This window comes from Sciurus vulgaris (assembly GCF_902686455.1).
Source record: "Sciurus vulgaris genome assembly, chromosome: 8".
NCBI lineage: Eukaryota > Metazoa > Chordata > Mammalia > Rodentia > Sciuridae > Sciurus > Sciurus vulgaris.
The window spans coordinates 92,014,324-92,033,188 of NC_136468.1; the positions used below are offsets into that span (position 1 = coordinate 92,014,324).

At 50.8% G+C, this 18,865-nt stretch overlaps 1 protein-coding gene across 9 annotated transcripts in view; it reads left to right on the forward strand.

Annotated features, from left to right (window-relative positions):
• The window catches only part of ADCYAP1R1 (ADCYAP receptor type I), a 56,927-nt gene extending 45,813 nt beyond the window's left edge, over positions 1-11,114 (forward strand). For 4 of the 9 annotated variants that reach the window (XM_079152364.1, XM_079152363.1, XM_079152360.1 and 1 more), the window contains 4 exons: positions 42-125; positions 3,187-3,316; positions 4,920-4,961; positions 6,433-11,114. In XM_079152364.1, the coding sequence (XP_079008490.1) occupies positions 42-125; positions 3,187-3,316; positions 4,920-4,961; positions 6,433-6,621 (445 nt within the window). In that variant the 3' untranslated portion in view covers positions 6,622-11,114. The remainder of the gene's footprint in view (positions 1-41; positions 126-3,186; positions 3,317-4,919; positions 4,962-6,432) is intronic. The other 5 variants (XM_079152361.1, XM_079152366.1, XM_079152367.1 and 2 more) reach the window with 2 other exon arrangements.
• Positions 11,115-18,865: the final 7,751 nt, after the last annotated feature.

Genomic DNA, 18,865 nt, shown 5'->3' on the forward strand with positions numbered 1-18,865 from the left:
GTGCCCCCAGCTGACAGAAGTGCTAATCTTGTCACACCCAGCAGCTGCGTGCAGAAATGCTACTGCAAGCCACAGCGGGCTCAGCAGCACTCTTGCAAGATGTCAGAACTGTCCACCATTACTCTGTAAGTGTGCGTGGCCGTGGCTGTGGCCGGGTGTCTTGGAGGGGAGGGGGACGCATGCCGCCGCTGCCTCGAGCTTACGTCTTGCCGGGTTGGAGAATGGAGAGACACCTGGTGTCTCCAGCCTGACCCTGATCCCCGGCTGTTGCATGTTGACGTCTGTCCAAGTGTTTTGTGAGTTTTCTGTAGTCTTGTGGTCCTGAGGTGGGAGGGCAGGGTGTGGGGATGGAGGTGCGACCATTGTAGGAACATCCTGAGGCTTGGCTGGTGCTGAGGGGGAAGCTCTGCAGATTCTGTTGCTGCCCCGTGTCTGACCTTCCCCAAATCCCCCACTTCTCTGGGCTTTAGTCTTTGCAATTGCAGAATTATTTCTAAGGGTTAGAACTTGAGTTCATAGGGGCCAAACCCCTGCACACAGGAGGGGACCCTCACTCCCCGATTCAGAGCACTTGATGTTGGTCACTTGTCACTTGTCTTCACAACCACTCTATGAGGTGGGTCCTTGTATTTTCCCCATTTTAGAGATGAGAAATCTGAAGCACAGAGAGGGGAAGTGACTCACTCGAGGCCACGTAATTGTCAGGGTGAGGATTTGAACCCAGGGAGTCCTCAGCATCACGCCTTAGGTTGACTCTGAGCGGTCAGCCTCAGTTTGGATGTCTGCATGGACTGGGGGTGCCACTGCCTCCTCAGTAGCCCCCCACCATTTGTACAGCTCTAATCACTGGAGGTTCTTCTTGGCATTTTAGGACTCTCCTGCCTATGGAAGTCTCCTCAGGGCAGGAGGACCGAGGCCTACACCCTGTGTCACGGTCTTTCTGGGTAATCAGACCCTAGTGTGAGGGTCACATCATAAGTTCCCATTCCAGAGCCTCCAGGCAGGTCAGCGGCCCACAAGATCTGACCCCCGCCCCCCCCGCACTGGGCTTTAGAGGTCTTCTCTGCTGTCCTCAATGCCCTGTCTGCCTAAAGGTCCCCTGGCGCCACGTGGGTCCCTGCCTGAAGACCCTGACCCTACAGAGGCTGCTGCAGGGTTGCTGGGGAGGGAAGCTACCCATGGCCTGTCCCATGGGATACCCTCAGTGCAGCTACCACTTCTGTCCTGGGCCTGGGAAGGGCCTGGCCCCTGCATGAAAGGTTGCTCTTTCTCCCACTCCGAACGAGCCATCTCATACCACCATTGATGCTGGAGAGGTTTGACATCTTGGTTTTCAGGGCTCTTTTCAGACGACAAAGCCAATTTCCTGGAAACTGTCTGTTTGCAGGAGGGGAAGGCAGGAGGGAGGGAGGCAGGCACCCCGGTCCTGTGTCAGGGCTGCTTCCCTTCCGGAGCTCCTTCAACAGGCATTCAAAGTAAGCCCGTTAGGCAGGACCACCATGGAGCCCCAGTGCGGCCCCCCATGTGCATTTCCAGCTGCTTTCCTCTGCTCTTCTTAATCTGTCTACAGACAGCCTCTGGTGCCTTCTGGTGCCAGGCCCCGGGCACTCAGAGATGAGCAACACCCGTGTGTCCAGACGTCTGGTTTTAAGGACTCTGGGCTCTGTGCCTGTGTGGCCTGTTGATTCCTTCATGGAGCAGGCATTTCTGGGCGTGAGGTCCAAGCCCAGATGTGGTTGCTATAGGACATGACAGACAAACAAGGAGCCACCCTGTGTCAGAGGTGGGCAGATAAGAGGAAGGCTGAAAGGACAGGCTGCTAGGGCTGCATCTGGGCTCCCAGCAGGGACTGCTCAGATCTGGTTGGCCCTGCTCTGGTTTAAGGCCCCTCAGGGTCTGCAGAACAGGCCGTGGGCAGGAAGGAGGTAGGTGGGGGCCCCATACTCCCTCGGTCTCTTCCTTTCTGGGCTGAGCTTCCTCCTCCTGCAAGTCTTCTCAGGCTCCTCCTCTTCCTCCCTTGGTGTGTCTTGTTCTCTTCCTTTCCTTTCTTCTCCCTCCTGCCTTCTTACAGAAGCTAAGATACCAAGACCTTGTTCAGATTTCATGGTTTCAATTTCCAGAAATTCGGAGCCTCTGCATTCAATAGAACATTCTTTCCCAGAGAGGCGGGGATGGGGAAGACGGAGAGGCAGACGGTACAATTGCCCCAAATCAAACAGGCACCCCTAAACTTCCTGTCCGCTTTTGTGGACCAGCCTCGTGGGAAGAGCATGGTCTGACCCTCCATGCTGGGTGCCGCTGAGGGGCAGATCACATCTGCAGGGCAGGACTGGACTCTTGGGGGGGGCCCACAGGGACAGTATGCTGGAGCAGGTGGAGATGGGGTCCTGCTCTGGGAGAGCCCCTGGGAGAATTCCCTCCCTAGAGAGCACAGCTGCCTGGTGTACTCATCCTGGGTCTCTAAGCCCCTGCACCCTGAAGCAGGGCACCACCCCACTCTTGACCTGGGAGCCAGTGGTGGGCTGGGAGTCCTGGGGAGAGTGGGCCACAGGAAGCCTGGCGGCTCTCCTGCCTATCCCACCTTGGAGCCAACATCCTCTCCCTTTATCCAGTTTCCTGGGCAGCAGCTTCCTCCTGCCTGGGTAGAGATGGTTTATGCCCAGAGTCTGTAGGTCCTTTCTAGAATCCCTCTGTGGTCTAGCCAGTGCCCTCTCTCCCTGTGTTCAGCACTCCTATTGCTTTCTGAGAATGTCCTCAGCTCAGCCCAGACTCAGAAACACAGAAACTCTGTCACCTTCAGGAGCAGCTCTTGGGGCACAGAGTTTCTTCCAGAACAGGAGAAGCTATGCTTTGTCCCCATCCTGTGTTTTGCTTTGACTTTATTTACCCCCAAGGGTTTTACACGTCACTCAGGGGGTCCTATGAATTGTGTGTACATTTTTAGTGGCTCTGCAGGATACTGACTGGGTGTCTTACAGACTAAGCTCCCCCACAAAGCTCAGGGAGTCACGGAAGCCTTGTCACTGGTCAGTTACCTCTTTCCCAGGTCCCTCACACTGATACAATGCTGAGCAGATCTGTGGACAGAGACCTGAGGGAGAGCCAGGGGCTGGAACTGGGTCCTCTGTGGCTCTGGTCTCAATACTTGGCAGCCCCTGGAGCAGATGTGTTCCTTTCTCTCCACAGACGGCTGGCCCGGTCCACCCTGCTGCTCATCCCGCTGTTTGGAATCCACTACACTGTATTCGCCTTCTCCCCAGAGAACGTCAGCAAGAGGGAAAGACTGGTGTTTGAGCTGGGGCTGGGCTCCTTCCAGGTAAGGCATGGCACATGTGGACGGAAGAACTCCCCAGACCCAGGCATAGTTCTGGAACCCTTTTAACCTCACCTTCTGGTCTCAGTGTTTCTGTCTCTGAAATAAGTACTAGAATAGAAGCGCTCTGTGAAAGCACTGGCTATTGGTCTAGGAAGACACACCAATATCTGGGCATCACTATGACTGAGTATCCTATGCCATGCCAACACTGGGCAATCTGAGATGACAGCTGTCCTTCAGCCTGGGCTGCAGGGTAGATGGCTTTGAGAGCCCTGTGTTCAAATCCTGATTTCAACCTTCTAGACCCTGTACCCCTGGAGGGCTGAAGTTCTGTCTTACTCATGCCAGGGTCTCTGGCACAGGGGTCCCTAGCACAGGATCTGGCCACAGAAGCTGAGTGAGCTGGGCAGGGACACAAGCACATAGGTGCATACCCAAGTGAGCCAGGGATGCAGGGAGCAGTGGGGTCATGAGTCCACGTGCGGAGGGAGGAGGGATGGGGCCGTGGTCCTAGTGTGAGCAGGCAGTAGCAGTAGGTCCATAAGGGGAGGGGTGGCTCCCTGGGGTGTGCTGGGGTAGAGTGTCTGTCCCTCAGCTCTTTGCTTAAATTAGCATTTGAGCTTGATGGTCAGAACGATATTCTGTACATCGGACTGGCATCTCCCATTCTCATTCAAGCCCACTTTTCCTGATTCAGCTTCTGAACCTGCTCAGACTGGGACAGAGTTTCCTAGACAAAAAAGTTCAGAACCAGGAATCAGAACCCAGGGCTCCCATCCTTTTACTTGCTGATGTATTCCAGCCATCATTCCGGTGACAACTTCAAATGACAACTTAGGGCGCAGGGATTGCAAGACATTGGTTTGCAGCATTCAGGAGAATGTGCTTGCTTTGTTTGGCATACATGTAGAATGGCTAAACCCATGCTCTGTGCCAAGGGCTTGCTTCACACAGTGTTTGGCTTCGCCATGATAAGGAGTATTGGGAGGAGGGTGGGGAGAGAGTGACAGTTAAAGAGAACACCGCACGTCCATTGTGTCCTGGAGGGCTCCTGAGAGCAGGAGCCTGCCATCTAGTTGGAGAGCCCAGAGAACATTCTGGGACATTCAGGAAAGGCTCCCTATATAAAGCAGGGAAGAGTGTGTAATCCCAGGGACTCAGGAGGCTGAAGCAGGAAGACTGCACGTTCAAAGCCAGCCTCAGCAACTTAGCAAGGCCCTAAGCAACTCAGTGAGACCCTGTCTCAAAATAAAAACTAAAAAAGGGCTGGGGATGCTGCTCATTGGTAGCACATCCCTCAGTTCAATCCCCACTCCCTGAAAAAAAAAAATGATAAAAAGGCAATGGGAAAGATTCTACCAAGGGCACATGAGATTCAAAGCCAGGGTGTGCTGGTGGGGACTGGCCCACCATCCACTTGGCTTCCTGACTGCTCATCTTGGTTGAGCAGAACACATCCTGTCCTATCCCAGATCCCGGGGTGGGGCCCCCTATCCAGGTCTTGGCATTTCTCTGCTTCCTGTTGTCATGTCCCCCCGACACACACCCCTCCCACACACCCCTGTACGTGGCATTCTCAGGTTCATTCTTCCTCTCTCCCCAGGGCTTCGTGGTGGCTGTTCTCTACTGTTTTCTGAATGGGGAGGTAAGACCCTGGCCACTTGGCTTCTCAGCAGTGGAGGTGGGCTTGCTGGGGAGCAGATAGCTGGGTGGATTCCCTGACAAGGGCTCTGCTAGGCTCCCAGGACCTAGGGCAGGGGCTGGTCACACAGTTGCCAGTGTCATGTCTTGCTCGGTTCTCCTGACAGCTTCCACCTGGGCCAGGATCTTTCCCACTTTGCAGCTGAGGCCCAGCCTGAGCACAGAACTCCACCCAGAGAAGGCAGCAGCTCTGCTGAGCCCAGAGCTCCTGCACGTACACTGTGAGAGGCAACTCAGGGAGGAGGAGGTGACAGTGCGGCAGGGCAGGGTGCAGGAATGGGTGCCTCAGGTCAGAGGCTGCGATGGGCAGGGCTGCTTGCCAGGAGCTGTCCAGCATTCAGTGCTGCCCCCAGCAGGCCACCCTGCTTCACCCAAATCTGTCCCCTGGTAGAGCAAGGACTGTGAGGATTTGGAAGTGACCTCAGGGAGAGACCTGGAACCTTCCAGTAATACTCCATTTCCAGACCTATGGTTTGGGGCTCCCTCTCTAACCTGTTGGGGTGATGCTCTTGAGGAGAACCCAGAACAGAGGTGCTGGGTTGGGGCCAGGGCTGGATGGGTGGGATGGATTTGGCGAGGGGGCAACAGGCTTTATACCAGTGCTCTGGTCTTAACTGCATAACATGACCTCAGCAGGCTCTTCCCCTGTTTGCATCTGAGAAACACAAAGATTGGGCTCAGCGATCCTGGAATGACTTACAGCAAGGGTCAGATTAGGACAGATGAGGAGAGACGGAGAGGGCCCTGCAGGAAGTGACTGGGAGAACAGAAAGTGGGAGTAGGTGTAGCTTGTCAGGAGCCTTCGGTGGAAGGGCAGCTGGGCATGGAGAGGGTGCTGCGTCCAGTCCTGTAGTTCATGCACTGTACAGAGGTACTTGACTCAAGGGCAGTTGGAAGCTGAGGCTCACTTGGCATGACCCCCCACTTACCATAATAAGGGCTATGTGGGGGTGCGCTTGCCCAGAGAGGTGGACTACTTAGTGGTTCCCACCCATAACTGCACCCTGGAATCACCTGGGATGTTGTAAAAGCTAACAACATCTGTATCTTACCTGGTGATTGGGATATGATCGTCCATGTGGTCTGGGCTGTGGGACTTCTAAAGCTCCCCGGGTGATTCTTATGTGCAGCTCAATGCGAATGGTCAGCAAGAGTGGGGATCCTTATGCTGATCCATGTGCCCTGAGGGACTGCTTGTTAAAGACCTATCCCGCTATTTTCAGAGTGGCCCATAGATAATAGGAAGTTGTCCGAAGGCCTCCCCTAGGCAGTGACTAGTGGGGAGGGCTGCAGTGGCCAGCAGGAGGGGTGCTGGAGGTAGCAGTGACAGCCTGGGAAGGCCTGAGGTCAGGGCAGGATCAGGTGCCTGGAGAGGATGTCCGCCCAGAGGTAACAGCCCCAGTTGCTCCCTGCAGGTGCAGGCAGAGATCAAGCGGAAATGGCGGAGCTGGAAGGTGAACCGTTACTTCACCATGGACTTCAAGCACAGGCACCCATCCCTGGCCAGCAGCGGAGTGAACGGGGGCACCCAGCTCTCCATCCTGAGCAAGAGCAGCTCCCAACTCCGCATGTCCAGCCTCCCGGCTGACAACCTGGCCACCTGAGACCCCTCCCCGATTTCTCTCCTCCTACACGGGCTGGGGCTGCGGGCAGGGGCTGCGCACATTAGCACCTCTTCCCTCTCTTTGAGCAGGCCCTGGGCTGGCATCTTGGCTCCTCCCCAAGGGGGGAGGAGGAGGCAGGACGCAGACTGGTATTGTCCCTCCTGTTTTGGTACTAGCCCTGCCCACTCTGGTCCTTTGGGCCCTGATTGGACATGTAAATACTCCTTGAATTTGGAAAGTTGTCCCATCCCTTCCTCCACTCACTTCAGCCAGCCCAGCTCCATTGCACTGCGTCTTGGCCAGCCTCAGTGATGGCCTGAGCCCAGGCATGAGGCTTTGTGAGCTGAGGCTGAAGAGACCCTGCCTGGAGTGGTTGGCGTGATGCCCACCAACAGCCCCCTCAGTTTTGACTTCAAATGTGGGACCTTTTTCTGTCTGAGCCCAGTCCCTGAGGCCAACCAGAGGTCCAGCTGGGGTGGTCAGATCCTTCAGTGCAGGCCAGCCCCAAGGCTCCCTGATACTCACCTGGCATCTTGATGTCCAGGTTCCCAACCCCTGGGTACCAGGGTCATGGGACAACTCCATGTCTTTCAATCAGAGACTTCAGTTGGGGGTGGGGGTTGAGGGTCAGGAAAAGTTCTGGTGCTTTTCATTTGATCCAAGAAGAGCTGAGAGCCAGAATGTGCATATGCCTGGGAAGGAGGTGGAACAGTTTGGGAGACCCATGGAAGAAGACTTTCTCCATTTTTGGACCCTGATACCAGACAGGCAGGGTTCATCTGGTAGCTCCCCTTCTACCCTTTCTATTTCCAGTAGATGCCCCAGAGAAGCTGCCTCCCAAGTACACCCACCACAGAGTCCCTAAGCTCTCCTTCCTACTTCCCCTTAAGTCAAAGCCATGACTAGGTCAAACCAGCCGCCTTCCTGTGATGTCAGCGAATCCTGGAGCACCTCACACCTCCGTGTGCCCAAGTCCTGGGCCCAAGGCTCCCCCAGCCCCTGCCTCCATGGGTGATGAAGACCCCCAGCCACCAGGTTTTCAGACCTGAACTCAACTACTGAACTCTGAGACCTCTGCACCACGTCCCCCTGTGTGCCCTTGACATTGGATCACTGTGGGCTGCTAGGGTGTTTGAGGGGACACCATGCCTACACATGCATTAGCAGAAGCTGCTGGTGGGAGGAGCTGATGCCCATCCTGGCCCCCCAGCTGCAAATCGCACAGCCACCGCCCAGTAATTTCAGATGGAGGAGAACCAGGTTCAGGGAAGCTTGAGGAAAGTGCTAGAGTGCTCTGGCCCTTGTGCCCCAGTTCATTCCATGTCAGCTCTTGGTCTTGTTCCTGTTTATGTGTTTGTGGACTGGTTTCATGATCATGCTCTGAAATGCTTGGGAGTTTGGGTGGAGGGTGGTGGTGTTTTGTCTTGGTTTCATAAAGAGGAAGGAACCTTGGGACCCTTGGTTTCTGGAGACACCTTCAAGGGGACTGGAGAAGGCTCTAGTGGCACTAATTTAGAGATGTCTTGTGTCCTTGGCAATGGAGTCAGTCCCTGGGTCTTTGACAAAGCCAGAGGGAGAAAGGAACTCTCCCCACTTTCCTCAGCACACTGACTGACTTGGACTGGCTATGGGGTGTGCGGTGGTCCTTTCTCCCTGTTCCAGACCCCCTGATCCCCTCACTCTGCTTGGGAAGTCAGGTGTATTACCCAAGAAATGTCTTCTGGTCATCTTGCACTTGGGTCACTGCTGGAGATCCTGAGTTGCTTGGAAGGAGCCATGGCCTGGGATTCAGAGACCAAGATTCTGCCCCAGCTGGGTTCAGACTGCTTTGACTCTGGATGCAATCCTCCCTCTTCTGGGCCTCAGTTTCCCCATTCATGAAATGAGGTGGCTTCTAATGCTTCTCTGGGCTCTGTACTGTTCAGCAGTTTTCCAACTCAAAACTAAGGCAGGTAAAGGGCATGCATGATCACGTGTATCATCTAAGGTTTTGGGGTGTGTGTGTAGGTGAGGGAGGAATGCTGTTTATTTTCCCTTAGAAACCTGGCTCCTTTCCCTTCCATCTGGACACCACAGTGGAAGCTGGTAGAATGGAGGGGAGGCTCAGGTCATGGACATTTGAATAGGTGCCTTGGGCGTGATGTGCACACCAGTGCTCAATACCTGGCTTGGGCAGGTTGCCCTGACTGGGTGGCAGCCACCAAGGAGCAGTCATATGGACCCCATTCATTTGTCACCACCCCCACCAGCAAGGCTGTGTCACTGTGGAAGAATAAATTGTGACTTTATAGATACATCATCGTAACACAGCAAAAGCAAGTCAGCCCTGAATCCCATGGACTGCACTGCTCCCGAGCCCTGGGCTCAGGAGTCCTAGAGGTTTCAGGTCCTGTTGGTTTGTTTTCTGTTTGAATGGATTTTTGCCAGTCTTGTGAGAAGATGTACTTGCTGTGTTCTGAATGTTCCAGAAGGTTCTGGTTTAGGGTCACAGGCAGTGGGTCAAACCCCTCCCTCCCAGATCTTCTGTTTTCAACTCTGTCGCCTGGGCAGTAAGACTAGATGATCTTTACATAGTCCAACACATCCTGGAATTCTAAGTACCAGCCATCTCCTTGGAATGGGCCCCAGGTAAGGGCTGCATCATTGCGTGGACCCACAAAAGAGAAGGAATCCTGCTGTGCGAAGAGGGATGGAGACAACTGGGAAATGTTCTGCTTGAGAAGAGCAGAGCAGGGTTGTTGGGTTCTATGCCTGCTGAGGATTGTTCCTGGGAAGGGGTTTTTTTTGTTCTATGCAATCTTAAACCTCACCCATGGGAGGTGAAATTCCTCTTGGGATAAGGAAATCTCACCCTCTGTCATGACTGTCCAGGTGTGGGACAGGAAGTTAGTGTCAGGAGATGCACAAGTTAGGGAAGCTGAGGCTACCATGGAGCCAGTGAAGGACCAGAAAGTGGAATTTAGGGGTTCAGCAGTCTTCTCATGGTCCCCAGCTCTGTGAGCCTCATGACTCCCATCATGCTTGGGGCCAAACTACATTCTCTGTCTCAGGGGGGAACCCTGTGACCATTCGTGGCATGTCTATCCTTCTCTAACCCCATCTTCTGTGAGCTGGTCCTTGGGAAAATAAGGCCAGGGAGCCACAGCCTGGCTTGAGGCTGGAAATACACCTGCATCTGTGCTCTTATACCAAGGCCCTGGCTCCTTGATCTGCCCCTTTCTCTTCCTGGAAGAGGCTCTCTTTTTAATTCTTTGAGTACCCTTATCCCTTTCATGGCCACTCCAAAGTGAAAGTAGTGAACACTGAATCATATGAACTGCTTGAGCCCAGGCAGCATGGAAACCAGCTGGAAGAGCCCCTAGCAAGGAGCGGTGACTTGGGCTTCTCCTCGCTTTGCCACTGAACTGCTATTTGACCTTGACTCATTCCCTTATGGCTTTGGGGAAACACAAAATACTAGAACTGGGAGAAACTTGGAGATCTGCCATCAAATGTCATCTTTGGATTGATGAGGAAACAGGTGGGCCAGGCATAAATCTGAAGGAGGAAATGGCCCCACCAGTACATACACATCCCTGCACATGAGCCAGAACATGGCGCTCAAAGCAGCCACATGTAATAAACACTTCGCCTTGTGCAGCAGAATGGCTCTGGCTACAGAAAGCTGTTTAGGGCTCCAGACTGCAGGAGAAGCAAAGGAGCCTGGTGTAGGGAGAACTGATGGGCTTTGCCACCTGCTCTGTGATGCCAGCATTACCCTCTCCAGGCCTCTGCTCCCTAATCTGAGAAATGGATGAGTGTGACTGAATCATCTGCTGCACAGGCCAGGAATGAGATTGAAGCGAGAGACCCTCTGCATGTGAAAGAACTTTAGAAATGCCCCAAGTTTGGGCTCATTACTGGGGTGAAGACCCCTGAAAGGGACTCCTTGCTGTTCATCTACTGCATTGAGCCCTCCTGGGTTTACCTTTACCCCATTTGTAAAACCACCAGCACTGGGGGATGAAGAGAAAGCCAGAGGGCTCTGGTAGACACAGTCTCAGCTTTATCTTCAACTGATTCCTTTTGCACTTGGGATTAGGATGGGCAGAGGACCATGTGGGTGTTTTGAGCATTTGCATGCTATCCTCTTGGGTTCCTTCGAGGATGTGGGAAAGTTCTCCAGTGGGCCATATGCCCATCCCTTCTCCTTTCCCTGAACTCCAGGTCTGGGAACGTGTCTGCACTCAGTCATGTGTGTCTTGTCTGATGTCTGTGTTCTGTTGCTTTGTGCCTGCCAGGGTTGGAGTCGTGCAGCCCCTGGCATCCCAGACGTGACTCCAGGCCCCTTTGTGGGAACTGGATCAGCCTGGGTTTCATCTCCCATGATAAAGATGAGCCCCATAGACCTCATTGCTACTGCTGCTGCCATTAATGCTGTGCTCACAACCTTGTCCAGGTTTTAAGGATGTCAAACTGCTGTAGATGACTCAATAAATGTCTTCTCATTTTTTTTCCTGGTGGCTGTAAATTGATGAAAGAGGAGGTCACGAAGGAGAGGAAGTGGAAGGGGAGGGACTGATCACCCTATAATAATACAGTCTATAAAACCCTGTGACTTTTGGGAACCCAAGGGAGCGGTACAAGAACGGGGCTGAGTATTGGTCTCAAAAGTATCTTCATGCAACTCGAAGTGGAATCAGGGTAACTTGGATATCTTGGATTCCTAGAAATGGAAACAGCTTACCCTGTAGTCTTTGCTACTTCATGTCCTTCCTATTGTTCTATAGGCGTGGCCACCAGGTACTCAAATCTCTTGCTTACAGAGAGGATTTCATCCCAGGTGGCTGCAGTGTGCCCTTGCTTGCAGGAGTCTCATCCCCTAACCCTCCTGCATAGTCAGGGCTATCAGTCCCTGCCCGACTGGGTGTCCAATCCTAGAAGTTCTGTTTATGGTCACAACTGTGGTGCCCACTTTTATATTAGTCATAAGTTTTAGCGCTAGCAGATAATTTTGGCTGACAAATCAGGAATTTGTTAAAAAAAAAAAAAAAAGAGGGCAGGTTATAGAATTCATGGAAAGCTAGAGCCACCAAAAAAGATATCTAACGCCATGTATTACGACCCCAAACTGATGATGAAACTGCTGCCACTATTACTACAACCAGCCCAGTGATGTATCTTTCAACCAGCCCAGTGATGTATCTTTCATGCTGGGGACTAGCTGTCCCAATTACCACCATCTCCGAAGCATACAGAGTATATAGTGTTGCTTCCATTCTCATCAACAAATCAGGTCTGGATGCCACAAGCAGCCTCCTTCCTCAGTGGCTCACTTCTGAAACAGTTCCCATGACTCCCTTGGATTCCCTGTGGTCCACCCAGGGAAGACTGGGAATTATACTTCTCTGGATTCTACCTTGGGGAGGTCTGGCTCACAAGTCTGGAGATTTCCTAAACATTCCAATAGTATTAAAAAGTCCTGTGAATAATTAATGTCCCCAACAGACTTGATTGAGGTCTATGGCAGTAACGTAGACCTCAGGTGGCCAGATGGGCCACTGTAGAATTGAGTCAATGAAAACGTGAGTCCTAACCCAATGGGATATGAGACCTACAACTGGATAAACCAGAGAGGCATTCACCAAATGAACCCAGGCATAGTGGGGGTACCCCAAGTTGGTAACCTGTGAGGTGCTGCTCCTTGAGTCTGAACCTGCTTTTCCCTCCATTAGGGAGATTCGCAGGCTATGTCCAATGGCTCATTTAGCAGACACATTCAGCTGCTTCCAAAATGGAAAGTACCCTTAGAGGCTATGACTCTGCGTGTCATACTCTGTTGGCTGCTTTCACAGAGAAATTCCTTAGTATTTAGACAAACATCATTTTCACGGATGTGACCATGATGAATCGAGGTTCCATATGTTTCATTCTTAGAAAGAGGACACATTCAAGAATCAAGTGGAGAGGCTGGAATTACATATTAAGCTTGAGTTTCTTGGTGACTATGAAGAGCAAGCTACTTAGTGCGTGTAAATTCAGTCCTGATTCATTTATCTACTCCTCAACATCAAGTGACTCTTCCAGCCCTCTTTTCTCCTAAACCCCTTTAAAGAATACCTTGAACCTGATTATTTCTAGGTAATAATGCCTGGTTATTCATGGGTACTCATGTTATTCATGGTTATTCTGGTTATTCGTGTAATTCCTCTTGGGAACTCAGTCATTCTCCAGCTTTACAGCCTGCATCAAAACCGCTTGAGAATGGTTCATGGAACTGGAGTAGAATCAAGATCACGTCTATATCTTGGGTCCTGGAATGGAAGCAACTTACTCTGTAGTCTTTGATGCTTTATGTATTTCATATTCTAGGGGAGTGGCTGCCAGATACCCTAAAAGCTTGCCTATAGGGAGCATCTGTTAAAATACAGATTACTGGACCCTCTCCCAGAATTACTGATCCCCAGCCTCTTGGACCTGGCCTATGATTTGCTTCCTAGGAGGTTGACAACAAACACGGACATTGTAGCAGCTTGGACTTTAATTTACTTTGCTTTCAGGCTAATATCTTAGGATCAGGAGGCAAAAAGGTCCAAGGGGCGATCAGCCTATAGATGTTGATTTAATCTCAACAAAATAACTGTCTCTAAATTCAGGTCCAAGAATCCAAGACATCTTGAATCTCTGCCTCCCTGGACCCTCTCTGAATCAATCAGGATTAAGTTCAGTGAGCTATGACAGGAAAATCCCACTAAAACTGGCTTAAAGAAGGCAGCTTATTTTTTCTCATATTAAGTCCAGATATAGAAAATCCAGAACTGGTATTGTATTTATGGTCTCGCTAGGGACGCAAACTTCTAACTTTCTTTTCGCATCCTTAGCATGTGAGTCCTAAGGTCACCTCATGGTTCAAGAGGGCTCCTGGAGGTCTGGGTGTCAGTAGACTCAAGTGAAGTGGGAGAAAGGAAACTATCTCTCTTCTTTCTTTAGTCATCATCTCTTAAGAAGCCTTATATCTCCTTGCATCTCTTGGTCAATGTTAGTCACATGGCCACACCTCACTACAAGGCAGACAGTGTAGTGCCCCCTTAATTAAACTGGAAGGAGAGAGTGGATATGACTGGCAAAGAGTGGTTTTTGCCATAATCTCAGACCCCAAATCATTGGACAGTCTCATGGTAGTCACTGGGCTCATCTCACACCTGTGCAAAAACAGAGGTCAAAAGGCATGTGTATGCTCCACTCTCTTGGAAATGACAAACCAGGGGGTACAGTCTCTAATCGGACCACAGGATGACTTTGAAGGATCCCTTGATTAGAACTGGGGGAACGGGTTATGTTACTGTCTGGGGTTGCTGGGTTCATTATCTCCACTCCGCAAAGAATTGAAGAACAGAACACAGACACAGCAAGCAAGAAGCGGGTTTATTGTAAAGTGACAGAGTTATAGAGATACACTTTTCCAAAGAGAAGGAGGCCCAGAGCTGGGAATCTGTGGGGTAGTTTGGGCCTGTTCTTTTGATGGTCTCTGGGATTTCCTCCTTTCTTATCTCCTCCCCTGTCCACGTGCTCCTCACCATTATTGACTGGTGCCCCCTCTTATGCATCTGTTCTCAGTTTTCTACTGGATTCCCCCACTTAGGAACATGAGCACAGAAGTGCCTGTACGACTGGGTCCCCCTCTTGTGTCCATAAGCACTTCGATCAACTAGGAAGTTGGCCTCATCAGAAGACCCTCTCCATGCTCCTTTGTTCTGGCCCTGCTCCCGGCCTCCTCACTCCGCCAGCTTGCCCTGGCTACCTAAGCCCCTCTTGATGTTCCTTGGTTATTCCCACCCACTGAAACCTAGTCTAGTTTCAAGGAGTGAGAATATAATGATGTCCTTTCTGATTCCCTTCACCCTTTGAGCTTTTGTTTACAGCTGCATTTTCTTGAGTGGATTCTGTGTTCCAGAGACTACCACATGAATTAATCTCTTAATTTGGGGGATTCTCTGAGATAATTTGGGGGGGGGGTGCAGAATGAGGGACCTTTAATTCATGATCATCAGTTACCCCCAAGTGAACTCAATTTAGATGCTTCTGACTTTCCAGCTATGTTAGCCTCCTTCTTGGTGGAGAGCATGTTGCAGTGGCTCTGATTATGAACAGGGAGATGGCTCCTCCCTTCCAGATCCGAGATGCAAGGTTATGATTCCAGATCCTAATTCTAATAGGCAGGCAGCCAGAGAAGGCCAGGGATGCAGACATGTGTGCACTTGAACACTCCAAGACTCCCAGCCTTATTAGACCATTTCCTGTGGGCCTCTGCAACAGCCTAAGGTATCTCAGGCAGAGAAACCACCAGCAGTAAATGCACCCGGACATGACATGAACTAACACGCAATCTCTCTTAGTTTCTTAGGGCTGCCTTAACAAACAGTTACAAACTGGGTGGCTTAAGACAACTGAAATCTGTTCTCTAGACATCTGGAGGCTAGAAATTTGAAATGAAGATGCTGGCAGGGCCATGCACTTTGAAGGCGCTACAGGAAAAGGTTCTGTGCTTTTATCCTAACTTCTAGATTTGCTGGCAGATCACTCTCAACATGCCTTGGCTTGGAGAGGCACTACTCTAAACTTTTCCTGTGTTGTCACATGACTTGCTCTCTATGTGTCTGTTTCTGTATCTTCTACTTTTCTTTACAAGGACAATAGTCACATTTGATTTTGGACCCACTGTAATCCAATGCAACATCAACTAATTAATTACATCTGCAAAGACCCCATTTCCAAATGAGGTCCCTTTCATAGACACTCTGAGTTAGGATTGGTATGTCTTTGGGGGAGACATAACTCAATCTATGACAAGTGGCGAGGAGTTTGGAGGTTCACTGGCTGAGCAGGCACACATGGGCTGGCTTGAGATTATTTATTTGGAAGAGATGGGGTGTTGATGGTGAATATGTGAGGCAAGAGGGGGTTGAAGCCCCACCCATGATCACTATCAATGCAGTTAAATAAAAGAAAAAAAAAAGTTTAGCGATCCTGATTCCAAGCCCTCCAATCTTGGCTCAGGCATGGTCCTTTCTGAACATTTCTCATTTCTTGTGTAAATTTGTAGCTCCTGAGTTGTCACCTGACCCCATCACAGCTGTGTCTAGACCCTCAGGGGATCCAGGCTCAGCCGTGAAGTTAGATGAAATTCTTAAACTCTTTCAAGTGGACTGGACACTGACTTTTTCTTACTGCCCCAAACAAGTCCAATTTTCAAAGGAATTGAGTGTCTCTTGCCAAACAACAACAACAAAACATAAAAACTAACCAATATTCACAAAAGACAGGGATATTCATGAAAGGCAAAAGACTTGTACAAAGCCATCACCTGTCTCTATTCTGACTCATACAGACTCTTGAATGGATGGTAACTTGGGGCTGAGACCTCAGCTTCAGTGGGCTCATCTTCCACCAACTCAACAAGAAGTCGGTTCTGTCCCTCAGGGCTCTCTCAGGACATTCCCCTCTGCCACATTCTCCTCCCTTCCAGAGAGCCCCTCCCCAACCCATGGTATTCTAGCTACTTCCTTTACCTCACACAAGGTCCTCCTCCTCTCTGTCCCTGCCCTAGACTTGGGCATGGCTTGGTGGTCAGTGTTTTCCTTGAGCTGACACTCTTGTTTGTGCCCCTGTCCTTGGGGGTTCCCTGATACTTGGGAGTCACATGTGGTTTCTCCTTAAGCCTCTTCTCTTTAGACCCTTTCTCCATGGGCAAAAGCATCCATTCCTATGGCATTAACCATATCTTAGTTGATTAACTAGACTCTTCATCTCCAGGCACAATTTACCCGCCTGGGCAAGGGCTTGTGCAGTAAGTACCATGGAGAGAGCTTGGCAAACTTTGGGTCCAGCACCACAGACAGTTCCGAGATACCCCACCTACTGAGGCATTTATGGGCCTATTTATCTGGGATGAACAAGGGCCAAGCTAAGTTTTATGTGATCTGAAACTCATGTAATTTGGGGAGCCCCCTTTAATACAAAAATACAAAATTTTAACTTCCAAATTAAGTATAAAACAAGGGCTTTTTAATAATAAGAAAAGCTGACAATTATCATAAGCATCACAAACTCCAGAAAAATAACAGTGTTTGTATTGATCACTTCATGATAGTTTTTGCCTATATTTTTTAACTGCCTACACGTGGACAACACTTTTAGTGGACAACAGTTTCTATGTAGACAGTTGAAATATAATCTAATCATAGGGTTAATCAAAATCTATGATTTATGGCAAAATGGGTGGCTTCCAAGAGCTTACCTGAAGTTGAATTCCAATGTCACTGGACCCATGGAAGTCCTGCAGATGATCTCTGCCTGCAGCAGTAAGGCTCCCCAAGAACCAGCCCTGGGTCTCTTCAGTGGTCCATGGTGCAGAAGCAGGTTTGGACAGGAGCTGCCCGGCTAGACTTGGGGCTCTCAGCTCTGTTCAGGTCCCTCTACCACCAAACTGCAAAGGCCTCTGGGGAACCATGACCCCTCCTCATCTCCAGCCCCACAGTCCTCACCCAGGGGCCTCTAGTGAGTGCACTTTAACCCTCTGCCTTTCAGGGAGGTGGGGTCCTGAGATAGCAGGTCATGTCTCCTCTGTGGTACAGAGGAGGCCATCGAGGAAGTGACAAAGAGGCCAGGGGACAACAGAAACCCAAGACATTGATGAAGAAGAGAATACAGTGACAGAAAAGCCAAACAGGCTTCCAAGAGGTGGGGAATGGTCATCTGAATCAAGTGCTGCTAATAGTTTATGAAGATTGGGACATAAAGCTCAGTTATAGGTCATCTCTTGCCTGGGCTAGATCTCAGTATTTGTAGGAACCAGAGTGGCTTCTCCTGTGACTCATTCTGGCCTCCCCAGGAGTACCAGGTCTTGAAATCATCTAAGAGTGGCAATATAGAGGGCTGACTCAAAACAGGTTTGGCCATTTTTTTTTTCAGTACTTGGAATTAAAGCCAGGAATGCTTTCCCACCCCCAGCCCTTTTGATGTTGTTATTTTGTGACAGGGTCTCACTCAGTTGTTAAGGCTGACCTCGAACTTTCGATCCTCCTGCCTCAGCTTCCTGGGTTGCTGGGATTACAGGTGTGTGCCACTGTGCCTGGTGGCTTGGTCACTTTGTAGTCCTCATTTATTTCAGCTGTTTGGGGACAGACCCCAGCACATTTAAGAGATATGGGGCCTCTCTCACTAAAGCCCAGGTCCCGACCAGCCTGCCTTGTGGCTCCAGAACTAAAAACGAGGCTACCGGACTGGCCACAGGGAAGAAGTGCAGCTGGCTTGGAGGAGGCGACTCATTTGGGAGTATCCTCTTGACTCCAAGATTGCCTGGGATCAGCTGTAGGGCTGGTAGAAACCATGGGACTTCTCCCAGGAGAACCAGTCCTCATCCCTGCTCTTAGAGGATGAAGGGCGCAGCTTTCAGGCCTCTGAATCAGGCCCTGCAAACAAGGAAGGCTTTTGCCTTGAAAGGGATCCATCATTCCCAGTCCTTATTTGCTCCCAAGAAAGAATTTTGCCAGAAAGGAGCCCTTCCACTGGAGTCAAGGAGATGCAGAGGAAAGGAGCAGGCAGAAGATGCAGTGATTTTTATCTTTCAGCAAGTTCAAGGAAATCCTGACCTCTGTGGTCCACTCATACATCCCATTGAGCTTTCAGACCTGCATCTCAGAGTGCCTCTCTCCTCAGCTTTGACTGGAACCTCCAGGGCCAGCTGGCCACCCTGGTTGGAACCCCACGCTCAGTGCTGAAGAGTCTGCATGGGCCTGCGTGACACCCAGGCTGCATGAGCCCTCTTGGAGATACCAAGGCCTGAGGTCTGTAGGCCAGAGGGCAGCCTGGTGGGCCCTGCCAGAGGCCTGGGGAGAGTCCTGCCTTCTCATTCAATTATTTTTACAGACAGAGGAAGACTTCAAGCAGATCAGGACACAGCCACAGGTATTAAACCTGAAGGGCAGACAAGGGAGGCAGCAGCCAATACGATATACCTAGGAACTGAGGGCCGTTTCTCCACCAGCAAGTTCTCTGACCTTTAGTTTTGCAGGGCAAAAATCAGAGCACAGGTCTTCAGTGCCCTCTGCTGGCCACTCAGTTGAAGACAACAGCTGTGCACAGCTCCTGGAAGTCACAGGGAGCCCTCCCAGCCCATCAGCATTGTTTCCACACAGTGACTCATAAATGAGATAACAAGGGGCCAGAACAAGCTAAAATATTTACTATAATTAACATCAGGAGG